The sequence below is a fragment of the Onychostoma macrolepis genome, chromosome 21 (genome assembly GCF_012432095.1).
Source record: "Onychostoma macrolepis isolate SWU-2019 chromosome 21, ASM1243209v1, whole genome shotgun sequence".
Classification (NCBI taxonomy): domain Eukaryota; kingdom Metazoa; phylum Chordata; class Actinopteri; order Cypriniformes; family Cyprinidae; genus Onychostoma; species Onychostoma macrolepis.
In genome coordinates this window covers 1,698,252-1,710,883 of record NC_081175.1, presented here as the reverse complement: position 1 = coordinate 1,710,883, position 12,632 = coordinate 1,698,252, and the positions used below count along the sequence as shown (strand labels likewise).

Sequence of the window (12,632 nt, the reverse complement as noted above, 5' to 3'; positions counted from 1 at the left end):
ATTTTAAAAATTTCAAAATATTACATTTTTCAGTCAAAAGTGACCAAAGAGGCTACGGTTAAAATAACCATTTTTTCTTGGTGTAAAGAACATTTTAAAAATCTAAACAACCATTTTCCACAACATAGAAGCTTGTGTGGAATGGAAGGTTTCCATGGATGTTAAAGGGTCTTCATGGAACCACAGATGCTAAGAACCTGCAGGTGATGCTTGTCTCCTTTAATGTTAAAGGAGATGTAGGTCTGAAACGAATCAGGCTCCAGAATCCAATGGGTTGTGCCATTGTCTTGTTAAAGTGTGCACGGATCTGCGACTTCCAGTCCAACAAAAATAGACCATCCAGGTATCTTTCTTTCAACATGCACACCAATTGGGATAAAATGGAAACTGGGATGCAGGGTCAAAACATACACAATAAATTGACACTTTGCCAATTTTCAGATACTCTTGATGCAAAGTTTCTAATTCTGACATTCATTTTGGTTTGGCTCACGGCTTAGCTCTTCAATGAAGATTGTTTTAGAAATCTGTGTGGAGAAAATTAATGCTTCCAGAACCAAAGCTACTGAAAATTGCATGGTTATTGTTGATTTCCACACAAAAGAGTGTAAGGGAAATAAAAAGATACTGAGAGAAAGTAGAGGTAGAGAAAGTTCATTGGCCTTCTCTGTCGTCTTCAACCACCTGCTGTTTGTTGTTGTTTAGAGACGGGGTCATAACCATCTTCACATTAATATTCCCCTGCCTATTATCATACTGATGAAAAATTATGCAGGTTGTTTTTTTCTCCCTGACAACACTGGTTATCCAGACCAATGTGAAGCATCTGCCATGAATAACCTTCAATGCCTTTCTGTCACCTGTGTTATCACTCAACAAGTCCTAACAAGAAGCACTAACAGCAGATGTGATGGTGATTTATATTATATTTAGGACTTACCGTGCTCGTCCAGCAAAATGTTGTCTGGCTTAACGTCTCTGTGAACACATAAATAAAGTTCAGTTAGGACAAACATTCTGTTGACACTTCACTCTAACAATTCATCTGGATACAGCAGAAAACCAGTAAAGCATCACATTAACGTGTCAGTTGTAAAATGAAGAGACAAAAAGAGCAGCGTCACTGGAAAATCTGTGCGTGAGAAAGATCCAGAAAATGAGTCCTATACGATTACAGATGACAGTCACAGCGTGCTTTGAGGTGTAGAAGCTTGTTTCTGCCACTGAATAAAAATAAAAAAGGTAACTGCAACTTTTTATCTCACAATTTCAACTTTTTTCTCACAATAACAAGGTCATATTTCACAATTGTGGGATATAAACTCGCAACTGCAAGAAAACAAGTCAGAATTGCAAGTTTATATCTTGGAATTTCTGACTTTTTTCTCTCAGATTTGCAAGATTTGCGAGAGAAAAAGTAAACTTTTTTTAAACTATTTTTTTTTCTTGTCGAGACAAAGCAACAGCTGAATCTTAAATCTTGCTGAGCAAATAAGTTCACAATGTCACAATGAAACAATGTAGAAGAATTGGATGGTGGTTGATTGACTGAATTCAAGCTTGCAGGCGAATGTAAGAAAGAGGCAGGGTTTAAGCGGAGTAAATGATTGGTCCTTATAATGTCACCAGAGAGACCTAGTTTCTGTTGTTTAGAAGACATTCCTAGTTACGACATTTTGATCACGAATTATGAAACATATGCAGAGAAGAATTGTTCACATCTAAATAAATAACATGCATTTAGAAAATAGCTTGGGTGAATTTTCTTTTTCATTAGTCAACATGTTTATAAAGAGTATCCGAATAATAATACATCTGGTTAAATGTCAGAGAAAGTTATCAATAGTCACGTTAACAGATGAACACAAGACCACACACTTACAGTATGCTGATCATGCATATGCACAATAGTGTAAACAATGTTTATGAACTTAGTCAGTCGTTTTTATGGCATCCCTTACCAAAAAGTAGCATACTTCAAGTTTATTTAAGTAAAGTTCAAGTATATTTTTAAGTATACTTTATGTAGTAAGTATACAAATATCAGTGTAATAGAAGTACACTTGTAAGTGTACTATTTCAATACTCCTTGGGACTAAATTGGCCCACTTTCTAGTATATAAAAGTACACTTTTAAGTATACTGTAAGTATAACAGTAGTAAACTTTGAGTACACAACTAGTTTACATCAATGTTTTTAGCTCGTACTGCAACTATACTAAAAGTGAACTTACATGTATACTGACAGTTTACTAGTTAAATACGTGTAGTAGCATTTTTGGTACACGTTGAAGTATAGTCTCAGTAAACTACTAGTTTAGTAGTTTTATATTGCAAGTATACTCGTAAGTTTTCTTTAAGTGAACTTTACATCATACTTTACGTATACTACTATGTCCCTATTTAGGTATTAATTAGTATTTTGTAAATTAATATCTGAACATACAAAACATCAAAAGAGTATCTGCTTATAAACAGAAACATTTTATTCTAGCTTCATGCATTCTGTTTTAAACACTTGAATGTGGGTAAGTCTCAAATTAAAAAAAAGAAAAAAAGAAAAAGAAATAAAGAACATTTTGAACAAAAAGCTGAAAAAAAGACTATGAATTGGATTCAGAATGATAATCAAAATGTAGACGGAGTCAATTAACACCCCAAAGCTTGAGAGTTATTATTACCTCTTTATTGGTCGACATTTTATTCCATAACATTACACAGTTTTGATGCTGTTTTATGTCTGATGATCATGTTAGATTACATGTGGAAGCATCTGTTGTTTCGGTTTCTTCTTCACTTGTGTTTTTTTTTTGGAAATTCTGTACAGAAGATGTGTACTAGCGCCCCCTACCGTATAATAATGAAAACACAGATTCTAGGAGCACAAATATAGCTCAAATATATTTAGACTTTTTCTAAGGATAAGTCAAGTATACTTAAATGTCATTTTAAGTATATTTCTGAGAAGTACATAAAGCTAATTTCTGATTTCTGAGAAGTACATAAAGCCCATTTCTGAGAAAAAGTAGACTAAAAGTATACTTTCCTATTTTTAGTTTAAAAGAAGTATACAAATAGCACACTTGAATAAACATATTTTTTGTAAGGGATATCATGTAGTGGGAAACAAAATACAAAAGTAACCAAAACTAATAAACAATGACTGGCGAGTCCTATATCATTTAGGTTACATATATCCAACACGTATTAAATTTGCATAAAACTGTTAAGGGTGAGTCAGTACTTTTGGATTAGTTGACAACACCTTAATGTTATTGAAATGCATTACTGAAGAACTGAAGAACTTCTAAATCATTCACTTCCTGTCCGAATCCAGTTCATGGTCTTCCGTCTACTCGCCATCAGAGGTCGCCCTTCCTTCATATTGACTCTTACACCACACAGACTGTTACATGTCACTCTGGACTATAGTTCCCATCATCCATTGCACTGATTGCACATACACAGCTGAATGCACTGATCACACAGTTGTCACCAATCACACGCTCACCTGAGAGCTATTACACACTCTATTTAATGTTCAGAACGCAGAGTATTGTCTAGCGTTTAGCACTCTCCTAGTGTTAGCTACTTGCCAAGCCTTTCTGTGTTTGTTTGGTGTTTAGTCTCCTGTATTGTTCTGCGTGTATCACTCTCCTAGTGATAGCTGCCTAAATAAGACTTGTTCTAGTTTAGTCTAATCTTTTCGTATTGCTTTGTTTCTTGTTTCCTGATTCCTGACTGTGTACCTTGGATTAACCCTTGTCTTGCTGCTCTGATTCTGTCTGTACGTCGTCTGGAATATTGCTTGTGTTTCTGGATTACTCTTGTCAAGCCCTCTTGATTCTGTTTGCCGATCGATGACCTATGCCAGCCCTAGGAATATTCTTGTGTTTTGCCCGTGCCATACCTGTTTGCTAGTGTTTGACCCTGCCTGTTTGTTGACCACGTCTGTCAAATAAGAGCTTGCACGTGGATCCACACGCCTCACGCTTCTGTCACTCTGTTACAGAATACTCGGACCCCCAAGGATCCAGCAGCTTTCATGAACAATACTGGCCAGGTATGTACACTGCAAGACTATTATTAGCCCTCAAGCAGGGCACGCGATCACTCGAGGACTTTATTCAAGAATATCTAGACGTTGCTAATTCTGATTTTCCTGATGGTGTCTTGATTTTTTTTGTGACAGCATTAATCAGCCACTAAAGTCTAAGCTTATTTGTGAGGGTCCACGTTCCTCACTCGGTCAATTTTTGGACTATGCTCTGTTGTGTGTTGGCTCTTCATTTACTGTGGGTGTCGCGGAGGAGGAAAATAACACCGTGTCTCAGCCTGTAATGATGGCTGCTGAACCCAGTAAGTCGCAAGCTCTGGGACATTCAAGTGTACTGAGCGCTACTCCGTTGATTCAACCCGCTCGTGAAATGACGGTCGCACCTGAGCGTGCTCCCAAGATGGCGGTCACAACAACACCCAGTCATGTCACAGCTGCCATTTCTGAGTCAAGTCAAGTCACTATTGATCGTCATGAATCAAGTCAAAGTTGATATTCAAGAGTCTCGTCACCTCACAACTGATCGTCCAGAGTCTCCTCTCGTCTGTTCATCCAGAGTCCTATCTCTCCCTGTCTGTTGCACCCGGATATTCAAGGTCAGTCCTTCGATGTCCCAGTCTGGTTTCCAGTGTGAAGAATGCACCGCTGGTGTCTGCACGAGCAGCTAGTATCCCCAAACCCACTCACTCTAACCCTTCTGTTCCTGAACTAATTCCCCTGTCTGAAGCGTTTCCCATGATGGGGATCGCTTTGGGCTGCGTACACTACCACAGACCTGCCCGAGATGGAGACGTCCACTGTGATGTCTCCAGAGGTGGGGGCTGATGCTGCAGAACCTCTTGGGGTAGTGACGCTCGCTGCTCTGTTCTCCGAAGCGATGGCACTTGCTTCAGCTCCTTGTATGGTGGTGGCACCAAGCAATGTACACTCAGCCTGTCGTGTTGCAGTCAAAGAGACTGTTACTGCTGTAGAACCTCCAGAAGTTGCGGCAACCACTGCAGAACCTCCGGAGGTGTTCGTAGTAGCCACTCATGAACCCTCGTCCTGTCACGGCTATGGAGGCTGCCTATGAACCCTCGTCCTGTCCTGTCACTGCTATGGAGGCCGCGTATGAATCCTCGTCCTGTCACGGCTATGAAGGCAGCCTGTGAACTCTTGCCTTGCTCTGAACCGGCCAATGTGGCCATCTCCCAACTCTTGTCTTGTTCTGAATCAGTCTTGGAAGCTGATTGTGATCGGTCTGTCTAGATGCTGATTTTGAACTGTCTTTCCCCTTTCTGTCAATCTGTTTGATCAGGAATTGTCAGGCTGTCCAGGATCAACCTATGAATCAGTTTTTGAATTGTCTGTCTTGCCAGTTTCTGTTACTGAACTGTCTGCTTCAACCTCTGTCAATGCCTTTGATTGTGAACTATTTACCAGTCCCTTTCCAGCCAAAGCACTTATTTATGAACTGTCTGCTAGTCCAGTTACTGTCAGAGGACCTGATTCTGATCAGTCTGTTTATCCAACTTCACTCCCTGAACTGGCAGCCAATCCAGTACCTGTCAATGCATCCAATTGTGAACTGTCTGTTGGTTTGAATTCTGCAGTCAAATCTGTTTATGAATTGTCTGCCTGTCCAGTTTTGATCAGGGAGTTTGCTTATGGACTGTCTGCCCACTCAGTTGCCACCAGGGAAAATATTGATGGACTTCCTATGTTCCCTGCCTCGGTCCTTGAGTCGGTACATGCTCTCTCTGTTTCTTGTGTCTCAGTTTTCCCTAGGTCCCAGTCTCTACTAAGGGTTCCTGCTCTGTCGTGGTGGCATTCTGCCCTGTCTGCTCCGCACTTGTGGGCTCCTGCTCCGTCTGCTCTGCCGTGGGGGGATGGGCTCTGTCACGAATCTGGTTTATGGTCTTCCGTCCACTCACCATCAGAGGTCGCCCTTCCTTCATATTGACTCTTACACCACACCGACTGTTACATGTCATTCCAGACTACACTTCCCATCATCCATTGCACTGATTGCACATACACGGCTGAATGCACTGATCACACAGCTGTCACCAATCACACGCTCACCTGAGAGCTATTAAACACTCTAATATTCACTCAGATCCTTTTCAGATTGCAGAGTATTGTCTAGAGTTTAGCACTCTCCTAGTGATAGCTGCCTTACGGAGTCTTGTTCTAGTTTAGTCTAGTCTTTTCGTATTGCCTTGATTCTTGTTTCCTGATTTCTGCCTGTGTACCTCAGATTAGCCCTTGTCTCGCTGCTCTGACTCTGTCTGGAATATTGCTCGTGTTTCTGGATTACGCTTGTCAAGCCCTCTGGATTCTGTTCACTGATCGATGACCTACGCCAGCCCTAGGAATATTCTTGTTTTGCCCGTGCCATACCTGTTTGCTAGTGTTTGACCCTGCCTGTTTGTTGACCACGTCTGTCAAATAAGAGCTTGCACGTGGATCCACACGCCTCACGCTTCTGTCACTCTGTTTCACTTCCACTTAGATATATATGCTAGTTTCAGTAAGTTATAGTTAAGCTAAACCAGTGAGAACAAATATTTCCATTAGGTATGATATTTTCCAGGGGACTTTTTTTTTTTTTTACCTTTTTATAAGAGCACATTTTCTAACCTTATTAAATGTATGCATCTTTCATGTATTTATTCAATGAATGCAATTAGAATAAAAAGGTACTATAGGGCTGATATCAAATTAAATCAATCAACAAAATCCATCTTTGCACTGCAGATGCTGTATCCGAAGTGGAATTTAAATGCACTTACAGACTGTTTAATGCAGCTCCAAGATGCCATGAATGCATTTACACGGCAGTTACAATTTCATAAATGTTATGATATTAGCGTTTTAAATATAAAATAGAATGAACATAAAACTATGAAATGCTACTTTAAATATGAAACTAAAACCAAGTCATTGTCTTAATGAGTGAGTCATTGATTCACTCACTAATTCAACTGATTCGTTTGAAAGGACCAATTCATTCAGGACCGCAGTACTCGAATACTACTCTCACTATTTCTGTCATGAAAAGGTAAACTAAAAATGGTAAGAGTAGTAAATTTATTAGTAGTATTAATTAGTAGTTTTGAATTTAGCCACTGTCTTTGAGTGGCGTATTGACTCATTCGATTCATTCAAAAAATGTTGAATCATTCAGGAACTAAACATCACTGCGTTGATCAGAGGTGCAATGATTGTCGAAATAGAGCAAAACAGTCCATACTGACAGCATTGTCTAAAATCATCACTTGATGTTAACTTGAACATAACATCCCTTATGTACAGTGGTGGCCAAAAACACTAGTATTTTCAGCAGCTAAAAATGGTTTGAAGTCAGTTATTTCTATCTTTTGTTGTAGTGCGTCAGTAGGAAATATCAGTTTACATTTCCAAACATTCATTTTGCCATTCATTGTAATAATCCAGTGAGATTTTTGATCTGATCATCATCCAGTCTGTCTGGAATGACATGAAGAAACAGAACAAACTGAGACAGACTAAATCCAGAAGAACTGTGGCAATGTCTCAAGACGCTTCAAGAAAGCTACCTACAAACTCTGCTCAAGTGCACTGAGGACAAAAGCTGCTTTAAACACAAAGTATGCTCACACCAAATGTTGATTTAATTTAGTTAATAGAAGTTAATTGATAAAGATCTATTTATGACATTATTTTTGACAGCATCCTCCATTTCACAGCATTTTTACACAAGTGCCTAAAACTTTTAACAGTACTGTAGCTTTGCAGGCAAGTTTCTTGAAGCATCTTGAGCCGTTGCCACAGTTCTTCTGGATTTAGTCTGTCTCAGTTTGTTCTGTTTCTTCATGTCATTCCAGACAGACTGGATGATGATCAGATCAGATCTCTGTGTGGAGCACAGAAATCTCACTGGATTATTACAATTAATGGCTAAATGAATGTTTTGAAATATAAACTGATATTTCCTACTGACACACTACAGCAAAAGATAGAAATAACTGACTTAAAACCATTTTTTTAGCTGCTGAAAATGCTAGTGTTCATATAATTTTGGCCACCGCTGTAGACAGCTAGAAAGCTCACTAGATTTTTGAAACAGAGCTGGCTGAATGATAACATTTAAAATAAACAAACCAGAAAGATGTTTCTACTCATTAATTTTCCACTAAATTGGAATCTATAGACCAATTAACGTCAACATTGCATATTAAAGCAAGGAGATGCTATTGACAGTTCACAGGTTTTCTCCACAAACAGGTGAGCTCAGGTGAGAAAGGTCAAGCGTGTTGAGTTTAATGAGTTGACATTTGCACAGAGCTACTGCATATCAGCAGCACACATTACACCCAAAGATGCTGCTCGTCATGGCAGCTGCTGGATGGTTTCCTGGGCAACAGGTGTCAAGGCAACCTGCCTCCAGCCTGTTATATGTGCTTTTCATCCAATGGGCAATTACTATGTTATTATTTATTTAAAATGAGTCCGTTTACAGTTTTGCAGTGCAAACCAGGCCAAGCTGGAGAATTAATCCAAAAATAAACATGATGATTTAACTATTGAATATGTAATTTTATCACAGGTAATACAAGTGCTGTCTTTGTTTGGTTTTAATTTAGTTCATTTTCCTCCTATCTTTAACTGCGATGGTAATTTACTGGTGGGAGCTGTAATTTGCTATTATAACAAAATCAACAATCTCTTGAATGTATTCTGTCACACTTTATTTTAAGGACCAAGTTTCACAATTAACTAACTATTAACTATGACTTTTGCTTGAATAAAACACACACACACGCACATACATATGTATATATATATATGTATATGTATTCCAAATAAATGACAGAAAGAAAGAAAGAAAGAAAGTGTACTGGCAATTTTCAGGCACAATATTATCCAGTAATTTTACAGACATTTCCTTTAACCCTAAAACACAACGCAATGAAGTTAAAAATTCAAAATGCAGGTCTTATTTTACAGATTTTTTGTTACAGTGTAGCTTGAAAGTTTTTAATATGTATTTTTACTTTTAAAAATGCTAATGTAGTTTTTCCACTACTGTTACATGTGATTATTTTTTTGAAATAAGTTAAAATGAAATGAAATGAAATTAAATTAAATGAATTATAATTGGTTTCACTTTCGGAACCCAGCAGCTGCACTCTGTAGCCCACTAGAAGTTAGTTATAAAAGTAAATCAACATGTAAATTTCTGTCTGTTCCTCACACATATCATATGTTCATATGTTCATCACACTGTATGAAATACACCCCTGAAAATAAATTTTACCAGATCCTCTTTATTTCTCTTGTCCTCAATTAACAGAAACATTGCACATGGTGCCAATGCTACACAAAAAAAAAAAAACACATGGCGGTGTTGCAGGCGTACCAGGCTGACCTGCTCAAAGAGTTAGATGAGGGCGAGGGATTTAGTGCAGAGGATATCACCGAACTCCGCAAAACCGCTGATTTGTGATCTGCTGGGCGAGAGCAGCCCCTGCTGCGTGCTGGCTCCTCATACAGGGAAGCTCAGAAAGAGAGTGCCGCCGCCCGTGCTCCCCAAAGAAAACATCGGGGCCAGGGCGGTAAGAAGGGCTCTCGGTCGAAGACCTCGCAGCCTAAACCAGATCTGCGGACCGTTCTTCAGGCGAAGAGGTCTTCGGCCAAGAAGCCCTGAGGCCAGTGGCCCAAGGCTTATGAGGGTAGCCCCCGCTGGGGAAGGGTGGTGATCACCGCAGTACTCGGTACCCGCCTCGCCCCAGTACCCTCAGGAGATCGGTCTGCCAACCCTGCCACGTACGGTGTTCCAGGGCGCAGCGGTCTCCAGCGAGCATATGTCTCAGTTCTTTCCGCCCGGAGACGTAGCGGAGCTGAGATGCTCGCCACCCCTTCGGGGGTCTCTGGAGCAGCTAGTTTGGTCGTTCCCTGCCGGGGTACTGTTCCAGGGCCCCGATTACACCAGACACCAGTCTCGAGCTACTGGTTCCCTTATGCCGAGTTCACACTGCACGATTTTAGCCCGATTTTTCACTCGCCGACAGGTTTTGATAAATCGCCGACAAATGCCCAACATCGGAGGCAAATCGGAGCTCGTTCACGCGAGTGACAATCGCGCAGTGTGAATTACCAAAGAGGCGATCAGAGAGAATCGCCGACACGTCGCAGACGCCTGTGAAATATTTGGCATGCTAAATATCTGGAGCTGTCGGCGATTCACAATCACGCTGTGTGCAATGATTTCTGACTGAAAACTACATCACGATGACCTTCAGCCAATGAGAGACAAAGATACAGGGCAGAGGGAAGTTCGGTGAGGAGTTATAGACCATATCAGTATTTTAATATGTACAATTATATCATACAGAAACAAGCACAAACGCTTGACCAGCCGCAACATCAGCATAACAGTTACTGCAAAATTATTATTTACCACTCTTTGCAGAACACAATCCCTGTTCCCTGCATCTCCCTCCTGCATAATCTGTTTTTGTTTTTGTAGCTGGAAATCAGCGCACAGACCATTTGCGGGCTATATTTTTTTAATACTTCCAGTCTCCTGGCCCCCTGTACAGGCTGGCGCACCAGATCCTTGTGTGGTCCCAGGGCAAACTCCTCTCACTGAGGGCAGTTTACATCCCTGGGCATCTCAATGTGGGAGCAGACATCCTGTCGAGACAGGGGCTGTGGCCCGGGGAATGGATCTGGAGAGTGTTTGGCCAGGCTCAGGTGGACCTCTTCGCTACTCAGGAGACAGCGCAATGTCCCCTCTGGTACTCTCTAGTTCATCTAGCTCCACTGGGGCTGGATGCCATGGTACAGACGTGGCCGAGGCTTCGTCTGTACGCCTTTCCCCTGATTGCTCTACTCCCCGGAGTTCTGGAGAGAGTGCGCCGTGATGGGGTCCGGCTCTTGCTAGTAGCCCCGTTCTGGCCGGGCCGAGTATGGTTCTCGGACCTGATTTCCCTCCTCGACGGCTCTCCATGGGAGATCCCCGTCAGGAAGGATCTCCTCTCACAGGCAGAGTTATGGAAGTTGTGGGTGTGGCCCATGAGGGGGCACAGCTCATAGCTTCCGGTCTCTCAACCGAGGTTGTTGAGACCATCCTCCAATCCAGAGCTCCCTCTATGAGAAAACTGTACGCCCTGAAGTGGATACTCTTCACTTCATGGTGCAGAGATCGCCAGCTCGAATTGGGCGGTAATTATTTAAATGAGTGACATTGTGACTTCACAAGCATGTTGTAGTCTGAACGAGCTGTTTGTTGTAATTCTTGAAAAGTGTTTTCTGTTAAATATCTTCTTTTAAAAGTGGACTTTGAGCATTGTAACCTTGCAGATCTTTTTTATGCTCAAACAGCAACATTACACACTAAAGTTGAAAAACTGAAAAAGCATAATAGGACCTAGGACTGGACAATAATTCATTATCACAATATATCGCAATATATATATTTTTCAATAACGGTGATATGATATTTAAACACATTTCCGATATTTCGATATACATTATCAGTGTTTCCCATTAATTGATTTATCTACCACAACTTTGATGAATAAACACGAGCCCTGCACGTTTCAAAATCAAAACGCGGCGCGGGTGTCCGACTGTCTTCAGGCATACATATGTATATATATATATGTATATGTATTCCAAATAAATGACAGAAAGAAAGAAAGAAAGAAAGAAAGAAAGAAAGTGTACTGGCAATTTTCAGGCACAATATTATCCAGTAATTTTACAGACATTTCCTTTAACCCTAAAACACAACGCAATGAAGTTAAAAATTCAAAATGCAGGTCTTATTTTACAGATTTTTTGTTACAGTGTAGCTTGAAAGTTTTTAATATGTATTTTTACTTTTAAAAATGCTAATGTAGTTTTTCCACTACTGTTACATGTGATTATTTTTTTGAAATAAGTTAAAATGAAATGAAATGAAATTAAATTAAATGAATTATAATTGGTTTCACTTTCGGAACCCAGCAGCTGCACTCTGTAGCCCACTAGAAGTTAGTTATAAAAGTAAATCAACATGTAAATTTCAGTGTTTCCCATTAATTGATTTATCTACCACAACTTTGATGAATAAACACGAGCCCTGCACGTTTCAAAATCAAAACGCGGCGCGGGTGTCCGACTGTCTTCAGGCATTTTCATTTTGTTTGATAAAGTAGTGTTTATGAGCGCAGCGCTGCTTTGTTTATAGCCATTACCAGGGAAAACGCTGTTTCTGCCGCTCCAAAAGCGCCTCCTGCTGGCAGAGAATGGATTTGCATTTTCAATAAGGCCCTCCAGCAACGTGGTTTTGTTGTTGCTCACTCTTTTTTCTGTTTTCTGCAGCAACTCTGAGCACTTTTCATATTCTTTATATTTGCTGAAGTACTTTTGTTTCAATCTATAAAAATAATCAGCCTATGTTATAGTTTGAAGTTAAAGATATTAATATTAATATGGTGAGTCTGAGCATCTTATGTTTATTTGACAGTGATTTCACATTTCTTGTTTGTATGAAGGCTAAATACAAATAAAAGTTGAATATTGATTTATTTGTACTGTTTTTATTTGTAAAATACAGTATAAT

General features: G+C 40.0%; 1 protein-coding gene across 3 annotated transcripts in view; it reads right to left on the bottom strand.

Moving 5' to 3' along the window:
* stk32a (serine/threonine kinase 32A) overlaps nt 1-12,632 on the bottom strand; it is an 83,082-nt gene that overhangs the window by 24,292 nt on the left and 46,158 nt on the right. For all 3 annotated transcript variants that reach the window (XM_058759015.1, XM_058759013.1, XM_058759014.1), the window contains exon 7: nt 941-978. In XM_058759015.1, coding sequence (XP_058614998.1) covers nt 941-978 — 38 coding nt within the window. The remainder of the gene's footprint in view (nt 1-940; nt 979-12,632) is intronic.